The 14,294-nt window shown below is 58.6% G+C and overlaps 1 protein-coding gene across 4 annotated transcripts; it reads right to left on the bottom strand.

Annotated features, from left to right (window-relative positions):
• Nucleotides 1-704: 704 nt before the first annotated feature.
• UNC93B1 (unc-93 homolog B1, TLR signaling regulator) lies at nt 705-13,896 on the bottom strand. Of its 4 annotated transcripts, XM_079103920.1 has the most exons (12): nt 13,054-13,895; nt 12,740-12,881; nt 12,259-12,412; nt 9,487-9,648; nt 9,154-9,286; nt 8,736-8,829; nt 8,122-8,246; nt 7,388-7,570; nt 6,490-6,763; nt 4,880-4,998; nt 2,832-2,935; nt 1,083-1,567 (listed from the first exon to the last, which is right to left on the bottom strand). In XM_079103920.1, exons 1-12 carry the CDS (start codon nt 13,147-13,149, stop codon nt 1,516-1,518), a joined length of 1,638 nt encoding a protein of 545 aa, XP_078960046.1. In that variant the 5' UTR covers nt 13,150-13,895; the 3' UTR covers nt 1,083-1,515. The 4 variants fall into 4 exon arrangements, with proteins under 4 accessions (XP_078960045.1, XP_078960046.1, XP_078960044.1 ...); XM_079103919.1 differs by lacking the exons at nt 1,083-1,567; nt 2,832-2,935 and adding an exon at nt 705-1,027; XM_079103918.1 differs by lacking the exon at nt 1,083-1,567 and having other exon boundaries at nt 2,460-2,935; nt 13,054-13,896.
• Nucleotides 13,897-14,294: the final 398 nt, after the last annotated feature.

Raw genomic sequence — 14,294 nt, 5'->3', positions numbered from 1 at the left:
ACCCGATGGCTCTCCAGCTCTATGAATGGGCCTGCTCTGGCGTCTCATGGAACGCAGACAGGTGACAGTCGCCTTTTGGGTCGGACTCCTGTCACTTTGCATAAAAGGCTCCGGGTGCCTCCACCCTAGAGCAGGCGACGGTGCTGGGCACCGGCTCGCCCCAGACCCAAACTGACCCTTCTCCTTGGCGAGCCCTTCGCCGCTTTCCGTGTGGTCAACAGCACGTATTCTGATGCACTGAGGCCTAGCCGTTCCTCCCGAGAGCACAGACTTCTCCCGGGACAGGAAGCCCACCTGCAGCAGAGGACGCCAGGCACGGATACCACACCAGACCTCCGTCTCCAAAGGCGGCAGTCCAGGTGCCTGTCAAGGCCTTGCTGGAGGAATCTGCTTCCCAGTGACTCCCCTGGCCCTGGGCCAGACCCAGCTGTTCCTGGGTGGCAGGAACAGGGCTCAGTTCCTTGCAGGCTGTGCCCGAGAGCACTCTCAGCTCCTTGCCATACGGCCCCGCCAGGGGACAGCTCCCAGGGCAGCAGCTGGCTTCATCAGAGCAAACAAGCAAGAAGCTTCAGAAACAGCGAGAGTGATGAATCTGTCATGTGTCCTTCTCTCACAGGGACATCCCATTACTTTTTCCTTCATATTAGTTTTCTATTGGAATGTAAAAATTACCACAAACCCAGACACTCCAAACAACACGCATTTATTACCACACGGCTGATGTGGGTCAGGAATCTGGCACAGTGTAACTGTGCTCTCTGCTCAGGGCCTCACGAGGTCAGCCAAGGTGTGGGCTGGACTCTGTTCTCATCTGGGCCTCAAAGTCCTCTTCCATGTTCCATCTGGTTGTTGGCAGAATTCAGTTCCCTGTGGTTGGAGCACCTAAGTCCCCATATTGATGGCAGCGAGTGGCCTTCTTGAAGGTGACAGCAGGCTGCTCACCTTCCTCCAAGTCCTCCAGGTATCCCCAGGGAGTCTCCCTCTTGATTAGCTCCAAGGCACTGAAATCCTGTTCTGTTCTGTGGCCCTGTCAACACAGGAGAAAGCATTAAGTAGGTATGTCCCCCAGGGATCAAGAAGCTTACAAAAGATAAAAGTAAGAAAGATTAAAATGAAAAATATTTTAATTTTAAAAGAAAAAATATTTTAATGAAATCACCAGATCCAGCCCATAATCAAGGGGTGGAGATTACACAAAGATATGCAGGATCAAGGGTCAGGTCACTGGGACCCCTTTTAGGAGCTGCTGACCACATCTATCTGTTTGACAGCCTATAACATGTCTCCTTTCAGGGTCTATGGGCTTGTTCATGGTGACTTGTTTCCTCATCTGATCTGTAGTTTTGGGTTGTGAGCTCAGCTTCAGAAGGGATTTGCGTGGGAAGCCACAGGTGGCCAGACTCAAGGGATGGACCTAGAGAGGCTTGCCAAGTGGTTTGGCCAGGAACTCCAGGGCTATCACTAGGCAAAAACCACGAGTCAATGTTAGCCTCTCCACTTCAGGGTTCCTGGACCTTATGAATAGTGTAACTTCTTTGTAGAATTTCCAAACTTACATAAAGTAGGTCTGAAAACACAAAAATCTCATGAGTAACTTCTTCTGGAACCAAAGCTCGAATTTTCTTGCATCTTTGTTTCTCCAGTGGCATTTCTTTCCGTCCTTTGTTCTAATAGTGTTGACTTCCTTGGTCCCAACTTTCACAAGAGCCCCCAACCCTCAACCGTGTCCCAGCTGGCTCATGAAACTCAAGCCCAGGCCACTGCCCCACAGGCCATCTCAGCTCCCTGTCTCCACCCTGGTTCATAGGCCCCTCATTTTTTGGCGAAGGGTGGAGGTGGGTAGCCGGGGATTGAACTCAGGGGCACTGGACCACTGAGCCACATCCCTAGCCCTATTTGTACTTTATTTAGAGGTAGGGTCTCACTGAGTTGTGTAGTGCCTCTCTATTGCTGAGGCTGGCTTTGAACTTACAATCCTCCTGCCTCAGCCTCCCGAGCCACTGGGATTACAGACGTGGGCCACCGTGCCCAGCTCCTCTTCATTTTTGGCCCAGGAGACTTTGCTTATTTTCTTGAATGCTCAATGCTGTATTTAAAAGGAAACTTGTTTCTCATCAAGCATTTCCAGGTGTTCGGTAGAAGGGCCCTTTCTGGGTTATCTCACCTGTGGCGGACACCTTAGACTGAAGAGGTTCGTGGAGACATAATTTTAAAATCACATCACGTCAACAGACAAAACTGCAGGGCTGCTCTGGGAGCAAAGATAGTGCTCATAGGCAGAGGCTTCAACGCAGGGTTTCCACTCAGGGATCCAGGGCCTCCACCTGCCACTCTCTCCAGGGGGGAGGGAGGCAGGAGAGGCGACACCAACGTCACTGTCATAACTTACAGTGAGAGCTGCTCAGCGAGCAGGCATGCTGACCTCATGGCTCAGTAACCCCTGCCCAAGAGCCAGCCTGCTGCTGCCGCTGCCAGACCTGTCCCTTGTATGTGGCCTGCCCTGTGTATGCACCTGGGTTGCCTGTTGTGCTACCTGGTGCCAATCCTAGGTATTACTTGTCATGTGTGAGTGTGAGTCTCATCCACAAGCCAGGAGCAGCAGGGTGGATGTCGGGTCTCATGGGGACCATGGCCCTGGTAGGAGGAGGTGTCTGAAGCCATGCCCCCACACTGCTCCACACACCTGGGCCAGGTCAGCTCCTCCTCAGAGACTGTTCTTCAGCCAAGGGACTTAGAGATGACTTTGAACTGTGACAACTGTAGCCCCACTGTCCAGACACGCCTCCCCATGTTCACCTGACACCTGGGACCCACACCCTTCCAAACAGCACCTGCTCTGTGTCCAGGTGCCCATTATCCCCGCTCCACTGGAATCCTCCAGGAGGACATTGCCACTCTTCCAGAATGCTCCCTTCCACGGCAGGTACTGAGGGACCTGGAAGCACGGCTGGCTGAGGCTGTGGTCCAAAGGACAGTGACCAAGTGTCCCTGGGTTTGATCAACCACTTCCCAGGTCCATGCTTGGTACAGGTGACCACCGACTCAGACGGCTCGGAAGTGGAACCTGCCCCCAAAGGTGTCCCTGGGAGCACTGTGGGCAAATGTGCCACAATAGACAAAGAGGACTGCGGCCTGGGCTACTGGCACGAGGGACTCAGGGACAGTGGAGCGTGGCCTGTCTTGTAGACCCAGAAGGACTGGCCAAACAACCTCATCACACACGCCTCCGCTGAAGTCCCTGTGGGCCTCTCCAGGGCTCCTCTTTGGCCAGCCCCTGGCGGGGCTTGGGGACATCTCACCTGGGGGCCTAGCCCTCACAGTGCCCCAGAGCCGGTCGGCAAGGCACACGCCCAGGCGCCCTCCATCCCCCGCGGCGGAGACCCCGTCAGGACAATACAAAAATCTCTTTATTGCTTATTTTCTATAAAAAGCGGGGCCTCGGGGCGGACCTGGGGCTGTCAAAGGACGTGCAGAGCGCGGGTCGCGGGCCAGGCCTGCACCGCTGCGGCGGGGTCCGGCTGTGCCTTGGACCCGGGGCCCCGTCAACGCGGACGTTCCAGTGGCCCTGGGCTCTGGGAGGGCGTCCCCGACACAGACGGCGCGGGCCTCCGAGGGGACCCGCGACCTGAGGGGCGCCGGGGCCTCACAGCTCCTCCTCGGGCCCGTCGCCCCCCAGCGCCTGCTCGTAGGGGCAGGGCCGGCGGCAGGGCCCGGCTGGCTCGGGGCCCGGGCGCGGCCCGGCGGGCGCCGCCTCGGCCCGGGCGCAGTCCCCGCCGCGCTCGCCGTCCGCGTCGCTCTCGTCCGAGTTCTCCTGCTCCAGGTAGCGGTAGCCGCGCACCTTGTGCTGCGGCCGCGGGATGCGCGGCTGGCGCGGGGCCACCCCCTGCCGCAACTTCCGCTCCATCCGCAGGTACGAGGCCGCTGCCACCACCAGCGTCACCAGCAGCACCGCCAGCTTAGCCTGGGCGCCAGGGAGGGATGAGGGGACCCGCGGGCCGCTGGGCCCTGAGCCGCCTCCCGCGCTCCCGGCCCGGCTCCCACCCGCACCTGCTCCCCGGGATCCCGCCCGCTCCCAGGAGCCTCCCCGCCGGCCCTCCACCCGCACTTTCTAGAGCATCCTCCTGAGGACAAGGCCTAAATCCCAGCACTGCCCCCTAGTTTCCCTGTTAAGAATGACACGGGTAAAGATGAAGATGGATCGTCTGAATTCAGGCCTGACCCTCTGGACCAGGGCTTAGATTATTGTCTGTCCCTTAAACAGCAGGCCAAAGTAATGGCTTTGCGGTGCTGGGGAGTGAACCCAGGGCCTTGAGCTTGCCAGGCAAGCACTCGAGAACTGAGCTGCATCCCCTGCCCAGATGATTTTAACTGTGACCTACAGTCAGAAAACAACTGTACATCCTAACTGGGTACACAGGTGCAGATCTGCATGCATATCTCTGGGGTTTTTTTCCCTTCTATTCTTCATTTTTTAAAAAAAATGTGCGTCAGGACCTGCTAAACTGACCTGCCATGGTTGAGGAGCTGGAATGTGGCTCAGCAGTAGAGCACTTGCCTAGCATGCTTGAGACCCTGGGTTCCATCCTCCTGCAGAGGAGCCCTTGCAGGCCATGGAGGGAGACAGATCCTGGGAACCCAGGAGCCCAGCAGCTGCTGACTAGGTGATCAAACAAGCCACAGGGAGGAAGCTGGGATGTACCCACAGGAAAGAGCCAACTATGGATCCCTTCAGAGATGGGTAAACCGAGGCTGGCAGGAGGAGAGGCACTAAGTGAGGTGCTGGGTTGGGGGCCACCCACGGGGCTGAGGTCCTTGACCTGTGGCCTGACCCAGGGATGTGGGGGTGGAGCAAGGAGCCCCTAGCCCCACCCAACCTTACCTTCATGGGCAGACTGGCACCCAGGTACACCATAAAGATGGCCACTGCCTGCCACCAGTGGTAGATGGTAAAGATGAAGTCCTGCCTCTCCTTGTCCTCATACAGGATTCCCAGGAGTGCTGCAAACAGGCAGAAAGGACAGGGACAATGCAGATGCTGCTGACCTCCCACTGTGACTCTCCTAGGCCCTGCGAGTCCCAGAGCGCACAGGAAGCACTGTCTGCCAGTCCTTGCCTGCCCTCTAGTGGAGGCCCTGCTTACCATGCTGTCCAGGTGAGTTCCAGAGAAAAGCTTATGCTTATGCTCAGAAGTTCTGTCCTAGACTTCAGGGGCACAGTGCCAAGTGCAGAGGGACCCTTGATCTTCCTCACCAAGGACTAGGGAGGGCAAACTATCTGCAGCAACCAATTTCCACAAATCAACCCTGAAGTGTGGGAGCAAGGGGCTTGTTTCCCAAGAACACTCCCAGGAGGGGGAAAGAGTATCGACGAAGAGTCAGGAGACTCGGACATCAGCTTCAGGACCAGAAGGTGGAGAGAGGGGGGAGTTTAGAGGTGCAGAAACGTGGATACAAACGTTGGCTCCCAGGGCTGTTTGGGTGAAGTTGCTTAACTCCTCAGAGCTGCCTTTTGCAACTCTAGAGGAGCTTATGCAATTCTGTGCTGCGTTAGGAAGCTCTAAGGCGATGAGGCCAGCAGGGCGCCTCACGGACACTTGCTATTAACAGCTTTGCCAGCCTCAGAGAATAAACACTCCTGTCCTGGGGCCCCTGGGTGACATTCAAAACCACTAATGGCTCCGGCACACTGGAACAGATGTCAACGTGGACTACAGTGTTCCAGCTGCACGCTGCCACAGACGGCATCACACAGCTGAACTCAGGCTCACTCTGCCTTCTGCAAAGAGGGCCCCTTTCCCCCGGGCCTCACCCTTAGCAGTCCAGACCTGGGCTCTGCTAGGCAGACTAGGTTGGGATTCATGCCTGTTCCTGGCTCTTCTCCACAAAAAGGTCCAGACCTGGGGCTGCATGAATAGCCCAACGGTAGAACACTTGGCTAGCACGCATGAGGCCCTAAGTCAGTCCCCAGCATGCAAAAGAAAGTGGGAAAAAAAAGGGCCCAGGTCTACACCTGCACCCTCGGGTATGGACAGGGCTACCTGCTGCTCTCACTGCGCTATTCCCTAGAGCAGAGGCCCCATCGCCTGCTCCCCGTGTCATGGAAACCAGGTGAAGGCAGGCCCTGCCCCTGTGATGGGGAGGAGTGTCCCTGCTGATCTTCCACTTTCCCTAAAGGCTGTGCATACCACCCCGGGTACCCACAAGACCTCACCCCACCCCCTTGGTGTCCACGGGGCTCAGTGCCTACCCTGAAGTTTCAACAGAAGGTCCATGGCATGGAACCCCCGCACCTGCTTCTGGGTGTCTGTGGGACTTTCCTCCACCCCTGGACATCCAAGGGGATAGCCCACCCACCTTCACTTCACAGAACTCCATGGCAGATCCCCTACATGTCCATGTCCGTCCCTGAGGTGTCCCTGCCTCCCAACTGCCCAGAGGTGGCCACAGGCACCGCGCACCCCACCATGCCAGTGTCCACGGCAGTACTCACTGCTGAGTCCGGTCTTGTTGAGGGCACTGCCCACACCCCAGAGGGCAGCTGCCACATAGAGGACCCAGCTGTGTTGCAGGCTCCGAGGCACAGGGGCCCAGAAAAAGAGGCCAAGGGTGAGTAGCAGGTGCAGCCCCGCCCCAGTCACCAGGGGCACCGAGCGCGGCAGCCACAGTCCCAGCAGGCCCAGGACTGAGGCAGCTGAGGCACTCAGGCCATAAGCCACAAGCAGGTAGGCCAGCCGTTCCAGCCCCACGGAGCACACTCCATAGCCCTGAGGGAAAAGGACAGGATTGAAAGTCAGCCAGGCCCTGACCCTCCCCACATGTCACTTTAGGCCACAGTTTGCCCTCTGGACCTCCTGGGAGCTAATTTCCTCCAAGGCTGCTAGGAAGGTTCCAGGAGAACTGTCAGTGTGAAAAGACTTGGACTGTGTCCCCAGACACCAAAGGCTGTACCCTGCATGAAACCAAATACTTCAGGGATATTATCCCCTTTCAGCTTCCGAGAGGTTAAAGTAACTTGCCCAGGGCAAAGGAGAAGGGGGACAACAGAGGGAAGAGAAAGAGATTTGGGATATTCTTGTACACATTTATACATATGTATTTTTTTTTTCTTTTTTTTTTCAGTTCTGAGGCTTAAACTCAGGGGCACTCTACCACTGAGCAACATCCCAAACCCTTTTTACTTATTTATTTTTTGAGACAGAGTCTTGCTAAGTTGCAGAGGCTGGTATCAAAATTGCGATCCTCTGCCTCAGCCTCCCGAGTTGCTGGAATTCTCGGAGTGCGCCACCATGCCTGGCTATACGTACATACTTTAAAGTATGTTTATCTGGAATTTAAATTTAACTGGACATCCTGTCTTTTGTTGGTAAACTCATGCAGGCTGTACTTACCAGAGCGAAACCAGTGCAAGCAAAGACCACCTCAAAGCCACTGAAGATGAAGAAGGGCACCAGGTGGCGCAGGCGAAAGTCACGCACGTGCTTGAAGGGCAACTGGAAGATGTTGCCCCAGCCCACACTGCGCAGGTCGATCTCCTCCGTGGGCCGGTAAGCGGCACCGCACAGCCCCAGCACCTGCAGGCGGGAGCTGTGAAGGGGTGACCAGCCAGGTACCCCGCTCCACCCTGGCCTTCAGCCTCACTGCAGCCCAAGGCCCCGCCCCCTAGAGCACACCCACAGGTCTGATCTTGCTTTCTAGGCCACGCCCCCACCTCGGCCCAAGGCCTCCCCCCCAGCTCCCATAACCCTGGACTTTGCTTCCCGGCCCTGCCTGGATCTTAGCCACACCATATCCACGCCCCCGGCACTTTAGCCCTGCCTTCTAGTACCACCCACAGATTTGAGCCACATCCTCCAGTCCATGACCCTGGGACCAGTCCCCAGCCCTCTCTCGGGTCACACTAGTCTCTTGGATTCCTAATCCAGCCCTGGTCCACAGATATCACCCGCCTCCAGGATTTAGCCCTGGCTCGCTGGCTTAGGCGCCTCCAGGCCCTACAGCCCTCCCCCGGCCACGCCTCCAGGCAGGGGACGCAGGCCCAGACCCTGTTCCTGGCTGTGCCACTGGGTCTCAAAGACTCATGCTCAGCGTCGACGCCTCCCGCCCACACCCAGCCCGGCCGCACCAGCAGCATGGCCAGGAAGGCCACAGCCATGAGCACGCTCTCCACCACGATGAGGTTTCGGCTCCGAGGTAAGGCCAGCAGAACCGTCTTGTTGAAGCCGTTTAGGATGCCATGGCTGTTAGCGCCTGAGAAGGGCGAGTGGGGACATCATCGGGCGGGGCGGAGGGCACACTGTCACCCCACCACCAAGAAACGCAGCGAGGGGCCAAGCGAGCAGGTGGCAGCAATGAGTGGTCTCCTGGGGAGCAAGCAGTTTGAAGACTATGGCACTGGGCTGGGTGTGCCCCAGGCCTTCCTGCCCTGTTCCCCGGGAGGCGGACAGCCCACCCCCATTCGTCCACCCTGCTCCGACGCTGACTGCTTGCTTGGCCCCAAGGGAGATCTCCCTGGCAGTCCCGAGGCAGATAGCACCTCCTTGGACAGCCTTCTCTGCCCGCCCTGACCCTCGCCGGGTCAGACATCCTAACTACGTGCTCTGTCTGGGTCCTGGCCTTCCCACCAAAGTGGGGGGATGCTGGGCCTGTAGCACGAACCCCGTGAGGACTCAGTGTCTGCTGGGTGGCTGCAGGGGGAAGTAGCAGGTCTTGGGGAGCCCCCACCCCATGAATACTAACCGCAGCTTTGCACGTTGTACAATGTGTGGTTCAGGTCATACAGGTAGTGGTTCAGGAAATAAATCATGGGCAGCTGGGCACAGGCAAAGCTCAGCTGTGAACAGGAGGGCAGTTGGGGCCAGACTCAGGCACCAGCCAGGCAGGAGGCCCTGGTCCTGTCTAGCACAGACTTGGGAACAGGAGCCTTCCCACCACTGGGCCAGCCCGGTGAGGGGGGTGCCCAAAACAAGAGGACTTCTTCCTGGCCAGCGCGCAGTAGTGAGGAGGGATGAGGTCTCTGTCACCAGAGGTAGGCAAGCAGGGGTTGGCTCCAGAAAGGAGCTGGGACTAGAGGGTTGAGAGGATGTGCAGGGGGCTCCTGGGTATGAGTTCTGGGATGGGAACATGCCACACACCCAGTGCCCCGCGTGGTGCTCACGTGGAAGAAGCTATAGAAGATGGCTTGGAAGACCAGGAGATAGGGCGCGTGGGAGCCCCGTGGTGGACGCCGCTGAGGCCCCTGCTCATCCTGCTCCTTGTAGTGGGAGTACTCATAGTACTTCTGTGACATCCTGGGGCACACGGAGCAAAGGCTGTCCTCAGTCCAGTCTCCATGGCAACCCCACCCCCAGCACCAGAGCTACAGGCTGAGCAGCCCTGGTGAGGAAACGGAGGCCCAAAGGGTGGAAGGGGCCTCCCCCAGCTGAGGCAGGTAAAGCAGCAGAGGCTCAACCAGGTCTCCAGCCCCCCAGCCCACTGCCCCCAGACTCACCTGGTGATGTAGTTGCCCATGGAGGCCCAGAGGGGAACAATGGCCATGCCCAGGGCCACAGCCGAGGGCACCAGCGTATAGTAGCGCTCCCAATAGTTGGTGGAGACAAAGAGTGCGTAGATGCCCACGGCCAGGAACATCATCCACTTGGTGCCAAAAAACCTGCAGACAGTGGAGGGATGCTTGCTCCACAGGCCTGCGGGACTGCCTGGCCTGAGACCATAGCCACGGCCCCACGGCCCCACGGCCCCACGGCTCAGGGCCGTGTGTGGTGGAGAGAGCCCTGGCCAGAGTCGAGGGCCCGATATGGAGTCCCAGGATACAGACGCCGAGAGGACTCAGACAGGCCACTGCACCTGACCTCGGGTCCACAGCTGTAATATGGCAGGACCCGCGCCACAGGCCTCTGTGGTCACGGCAAGGACAGAAGTGAGTGACTGTGGGCACGTCTAACACTCATTCCTTCCTGGGCTCACTCGCTCACTCTCCGATCTCCCTTCCTCCTCCCAGGTCTGTGGTAACTTGGGCCCAGGGACACATTTAAGGGCTTGACCAGACTAGGACCAGAGAGGGGACGGGGCCCCAGGCTGCCAAGGGTAGAACAGGAGCCCCGGTGCCTCCTCCTCCCTGTCCACTGCTTTGGGATCCACAGTGGCCAGTCAGGAAGTCACCACCTCTCTGGGTCTGGGGAAAAGCCTTACAGTGACAATGGAAGGGACTTGATTAGAGACAGGATAAGGACCCAATCAGAGCACAGAGGCTGAGCAGGTTAAAGGCCCACTCGCGCATCTCTGAATTTTACTGGTGCTCATTAGTTCTTTCTTCATCTTGACTTCCAGGAAGCTCAAAGCTAAAGAGCCCTGGTTTCTTGACACCCCCATTCTTCTCAGCCACACCCCGAGCCATTTTTGTTTTTTTTTTTTGAGATAGGGTCTGGCTGCGTTGCCGAGACTAGCCTCGACCTTCCCATTCTCGTGCCTCCACCTCAGCCTCCTGAGTGGCTGGGACTGCAGGCCCAGCTTGTTATCCTTATTTTGCCATATAAAAGATTAGGCAGCCTCCTCTTGAGTTATTTGGGAGAGGGGCAGTTCACAAAAAATGGACATTTTTATGGAGTAAAAAGTAAAAACGTCAGCACTTGTTTACTGCAGGACAGGATGTAGTTTCAAAATTGGAACCACCAGTGGTCATGCATTGGCGTAGCCCCTTGGAAAGGGAGACTGGTGGTTTGAGCCAAAAGTGAGCACCTGGGTTTTAGAGTCACTTGGCCAGCATTCAAGCCTGGAGTCTGCCAGTTCCTGCCTGTGGGACTCAGTCAAGGGGTCTCACTGGAAGCTTCCCTCCTGTATGAGAGCAGCTGCCCTGGACTGTCGGGAGTTTAGCACCGACAGAGTGCCTCACACATAAGAGACAAGATGAAGGTCAGATGTTGTTATTTAAAGCTATAGGTTTCAAGAGTCAGAGAGCATTTTATATGCCCCTGACCCAGTGAGGATCCTGCTGGGAATTTATACCAGGGGAAAACAATTTCCTTTTTAATTTAATTAAAAAAAAAAAAAAAAAACAGGAAAGACCCATGGAGTCATCTGTCATAGGAGGCTGAGGCAGGTGAATTACAAGTTCAAGGCCAGTTTGAGTAATTTAGTGAGACCCTGTCTCAAATAAAAAAATAAAAGGGCTGGGGGTGTAGCTCAGTGGTAGAGCACCCTTGGTTCAACCAGTTCCAAGAAGACGGAGGAGGAGGAGGAGGAGGAGGAGGAGGGGGAGAGGGAAGTAGGAGGGGGAGGAGAAGGGGAAGGGGAAGAAGGACAGAAAGACAGCCCAGCGGAGCATGCCTATAGTCCCAGCTGCTTAGGAGGCTGAGGTGAGAGGATTCCTTGAGCTCAGGAGTTTGAGGTCAGCCTGACCAACGTAGTGAGCCCCATGCCTCCACAGAAAAAAATTAAAAGAAGGAAAGAGTGTCGCACACAGAGGAAGCCACCATGTCCAACTGCAAGCCACAGCTGGTGCCCCCATCTCTGCGGAAAACAAGGCCCTGGCAAAAGTCCTGACCATGAAGGCTGCAGACGAGGCTCAGATGAAAAGAAAACGCTCAAGCAAAAAGAAAAAGCGTGAAAGGGAGTCTTGCACACACTCGTGCTCTGGGGACAACGATGTGGACTTTATCCACTCATGCTCGTGGACAGAGGACTTGGGTGATTTACTGGAGAACTTTCCAGGGGTTTCGTTTGTGATTTCAGTGAGGATGGTGCACGTTCAACTGTGCAAAGGAAAGTTAAAAACAAAAACGGAACCAAAACCCATCTGTTCTCCGGCTGGCCTCCCGGTCCCATCTGGGAGTGTGCTGTGGGGGGATTTCTGCAGTGGCCAGAAGGCTGGGCCACATGACTCCAAGGCTCATAAGCACCTACCCAGGCATGCGCCTTTCTGTGACAAATGTCCCCTCGACACCAGTCACAGCTGGTTGGGCCAGGAGTGAGTGCCTGCCTGAGCCCAATAGCCCAACCCAGGTCACTTGTGAGTCTGGGCCACCACGGGGCCATGAGAGGATGCCATGTGGGACCAGGGGAGGGCAGGGGCCTGCTTGAATCTCTTGCCTGAAACCAAATGTGCTGCAGGAGGGGGGACGAAATTACCTTTCCTCCCACACCCTGCTTTCCCCTCTCCGCTCCCACCCTCCCAAGGAGGCGAGGCTGCAAAGCCACGGGCAGCGGAGACCTCTCTGCACCCAGATCAGGGTGACAGCCCCGCCCTCGGGGAACAGCCGGGCACCTGATGAGCACAGGTGTGTAGAGCAGGGCAGCGATGGGTGTGACGTTGATGCCCATCAGCATCTTGCTGTCGATGTCGGGAAGCCCCATGTTGCCGTACTTCACCTCGCGGTAGGTCTCGTCGTAGTGCAGGATCAGCTGCATCTGCAGGAGGCCTGCGGACAGGGAGCGGCATGGAGGGAGCAGTCTGGCTCGGGGGCAACCAAGCAGAGGCCGAATGCAAGCCTGGTGGGAGCTCCGGTCTCCCGAGGGGTCCCCATTCCAACGCCCGTCAGCGCGGGGAGCGGGGAGCCAGGAAACCCACCCCACCCACCCACGCAGGCTCTGGCCGGGACCGGGGGACCCTGGCCAGCCAGGAAGCCCCTCCTTGCCCCAAGTGAGGCCGCTGCAGCTGCAGCTACGAGGGCGGGCGGTCGACCGGGAAGTGAAAGGGGAAGGAGGCCGGCGGGCCGCAGGGTTTCTCTTTCCCGCGCGGGTCGTACCCAGGTAGACGCCGTAGGTGAGCGTGCCGCCCGCGCTGGCGGCCAGCACGTTCTTGAGCACGCCGAGGCGCTTGCGGCGGTAGTAGCGGCGCTCCTCCTCCTCCTCGTTGTAGTTGGGGTACGCGCCCACCAGCTCGTCCAGCTGCGGGCACACGCCGCTCGCACCCGGCCGCCCTGCGCCCCGCGCCCCGCGCCCCGCGTCCCTCGTCCCCGCCGCCCTGCGCCCCGCGCCCTGCGTCCCCGCCGCCCCGCGCCCCGCAGCCCCGCGGGGGAACCCAGCCCCGAGCCGCCCCGCAGCCCCGGCCCCCGCTCACCGGGGCCTCGCACCCGTCGGCTGCCCCGAGCCGGTCCTCGTCGCCCGGCAGCCCCGCGGCCCCGGCCACCGGGTAGAGCGGCGGCTCCGCCTCCATGGCCAGACCCCGGCCCACGACTGACAGCGCGCCCGGCGCCTCCGCAGCGGCCCGCCACTTCCTCCCCGGGGACCGCCCGCGGGCCGGCTCCTCCCCGGCGGGCGTGCCCGGGGCCCGTGAGCCGCCTGGGCCTCCGCCTCCCGGAGGAGAGAGCGAGTTCGAATCCCGGCCCAGCCCTTCCCGGCTCGGCGGCTTTGCGGGAGGCTCTACCTCTGCTGCCTTTCTCCTCACCTGGCAGGCACCTGGCACCGCTCCCTCGGCTGCGGCGGAATGACCGAGTTAGTACAGGCCTTAGCAGAGTTCGGGCCGCCCCCAGCTCCCCTCGGGGTTGGCCGAGTCAACCCAGCCCCTGCTCCCGGCGCTGGCAGCCGGGCCACACCGCCCCCAGCCCCGCCTCGTCTCCTCCTGCGCCTGCGAATCCGAGCTGGAGGACTGGCTCCGCTAGACTGGAGGGGTGGCCCTCCGCCGCTCGGAGGGTGCAGAGCCCCCGGGCCCATGAAGCTGCCACCCTGCCGCCACTGACGTTCCACAGCCCAGCTGTCCTCCTGGCTGGAACTGCCTGGGAAGCCTTGTAAAATATCCAGTTCCCTTGGCCTCTTCTGCGCCTCCCAGTAGGGTCCTTCCCAGCCTCAGCTCTCAGAATAAGAAGCCGTCCCTGAGGGCGAGGGCTTTTGGTTTTCGGTGGATTAATATCCCCCAAACCAACTGCTTGCCTCGTACCCCTCCTGCGGAGGACCTGTTGGGCACATACGGAGTGATCAGTAAGTGTGACTGGATGGATGGATGAGTGAATAAATAACAAATTCCGCCCCCCACAGAAGGGTCACTGGGAAGTCTGGGGACTGGAGACACGAGGGTGTGAATTTATAGGGACTTCAGGCTTTAGGTTGGCAACTCTTTCTTCAGATGACACCCAGGTGCGGTGTGGTGGGTAAAACGGATGGTGGATTCTGTAGGTGGGTACCAAGAAGTGGGAGCTATACGAGAAGCAGGAGAGAGGGCAGGGCCTGAGGAAGTGGGAGAGGAGGGTCGCCTAAGACTAGGAAGCTGTGAGGCTGTGGTCAGAGTAGACCCCAGGGTCCCTGCGTGGGTGATGACAGGGGGCCTGCAGGTGAGCGGTCATGGGCTGGGGGTGGCAGTGCACT

Source organism: Sciurus vulgaris, assembly GCF_902686455.1.
Source record: "Sciurus vulgaris genome assembly, chromosome: 11".
Classification (NCBI taxonomy): Eukaryota; Metazoa; Chordata; class Mammalia; order Rodentia; family Sciuridae; genus Sciurus; species Sciurus vulgaris.
This window is presented reverse-complemented; position numbering and strand designations above follow the sequence as displayed.

Bases quoted from the DNA above. Each gene is read 5' to 3' on its own strand.
- UNC93B1 (XM_079103917.1), bottom strand. From the start codon at position 13,149: ATGGAGGCGGAGCCGCCGCTCTACCCGGTGGCCGGGGCCGCGGGGCTG. The intron at 8,247-8,735 runs GTTAGTATTCAT...CGCCCTTCTCAG, and splicing joins GTACAACGTGCAAAGCTGCG to GCGCTAACAGCCATGGCATC. The intron at 7,571-8,121 runs GTGCGGCCGGGC...TCCCGCCTGCAG, and splicing joins CCTTCCTGGCCATGCTGCTG to GTGCTGGGGCTGTGCGGTGC.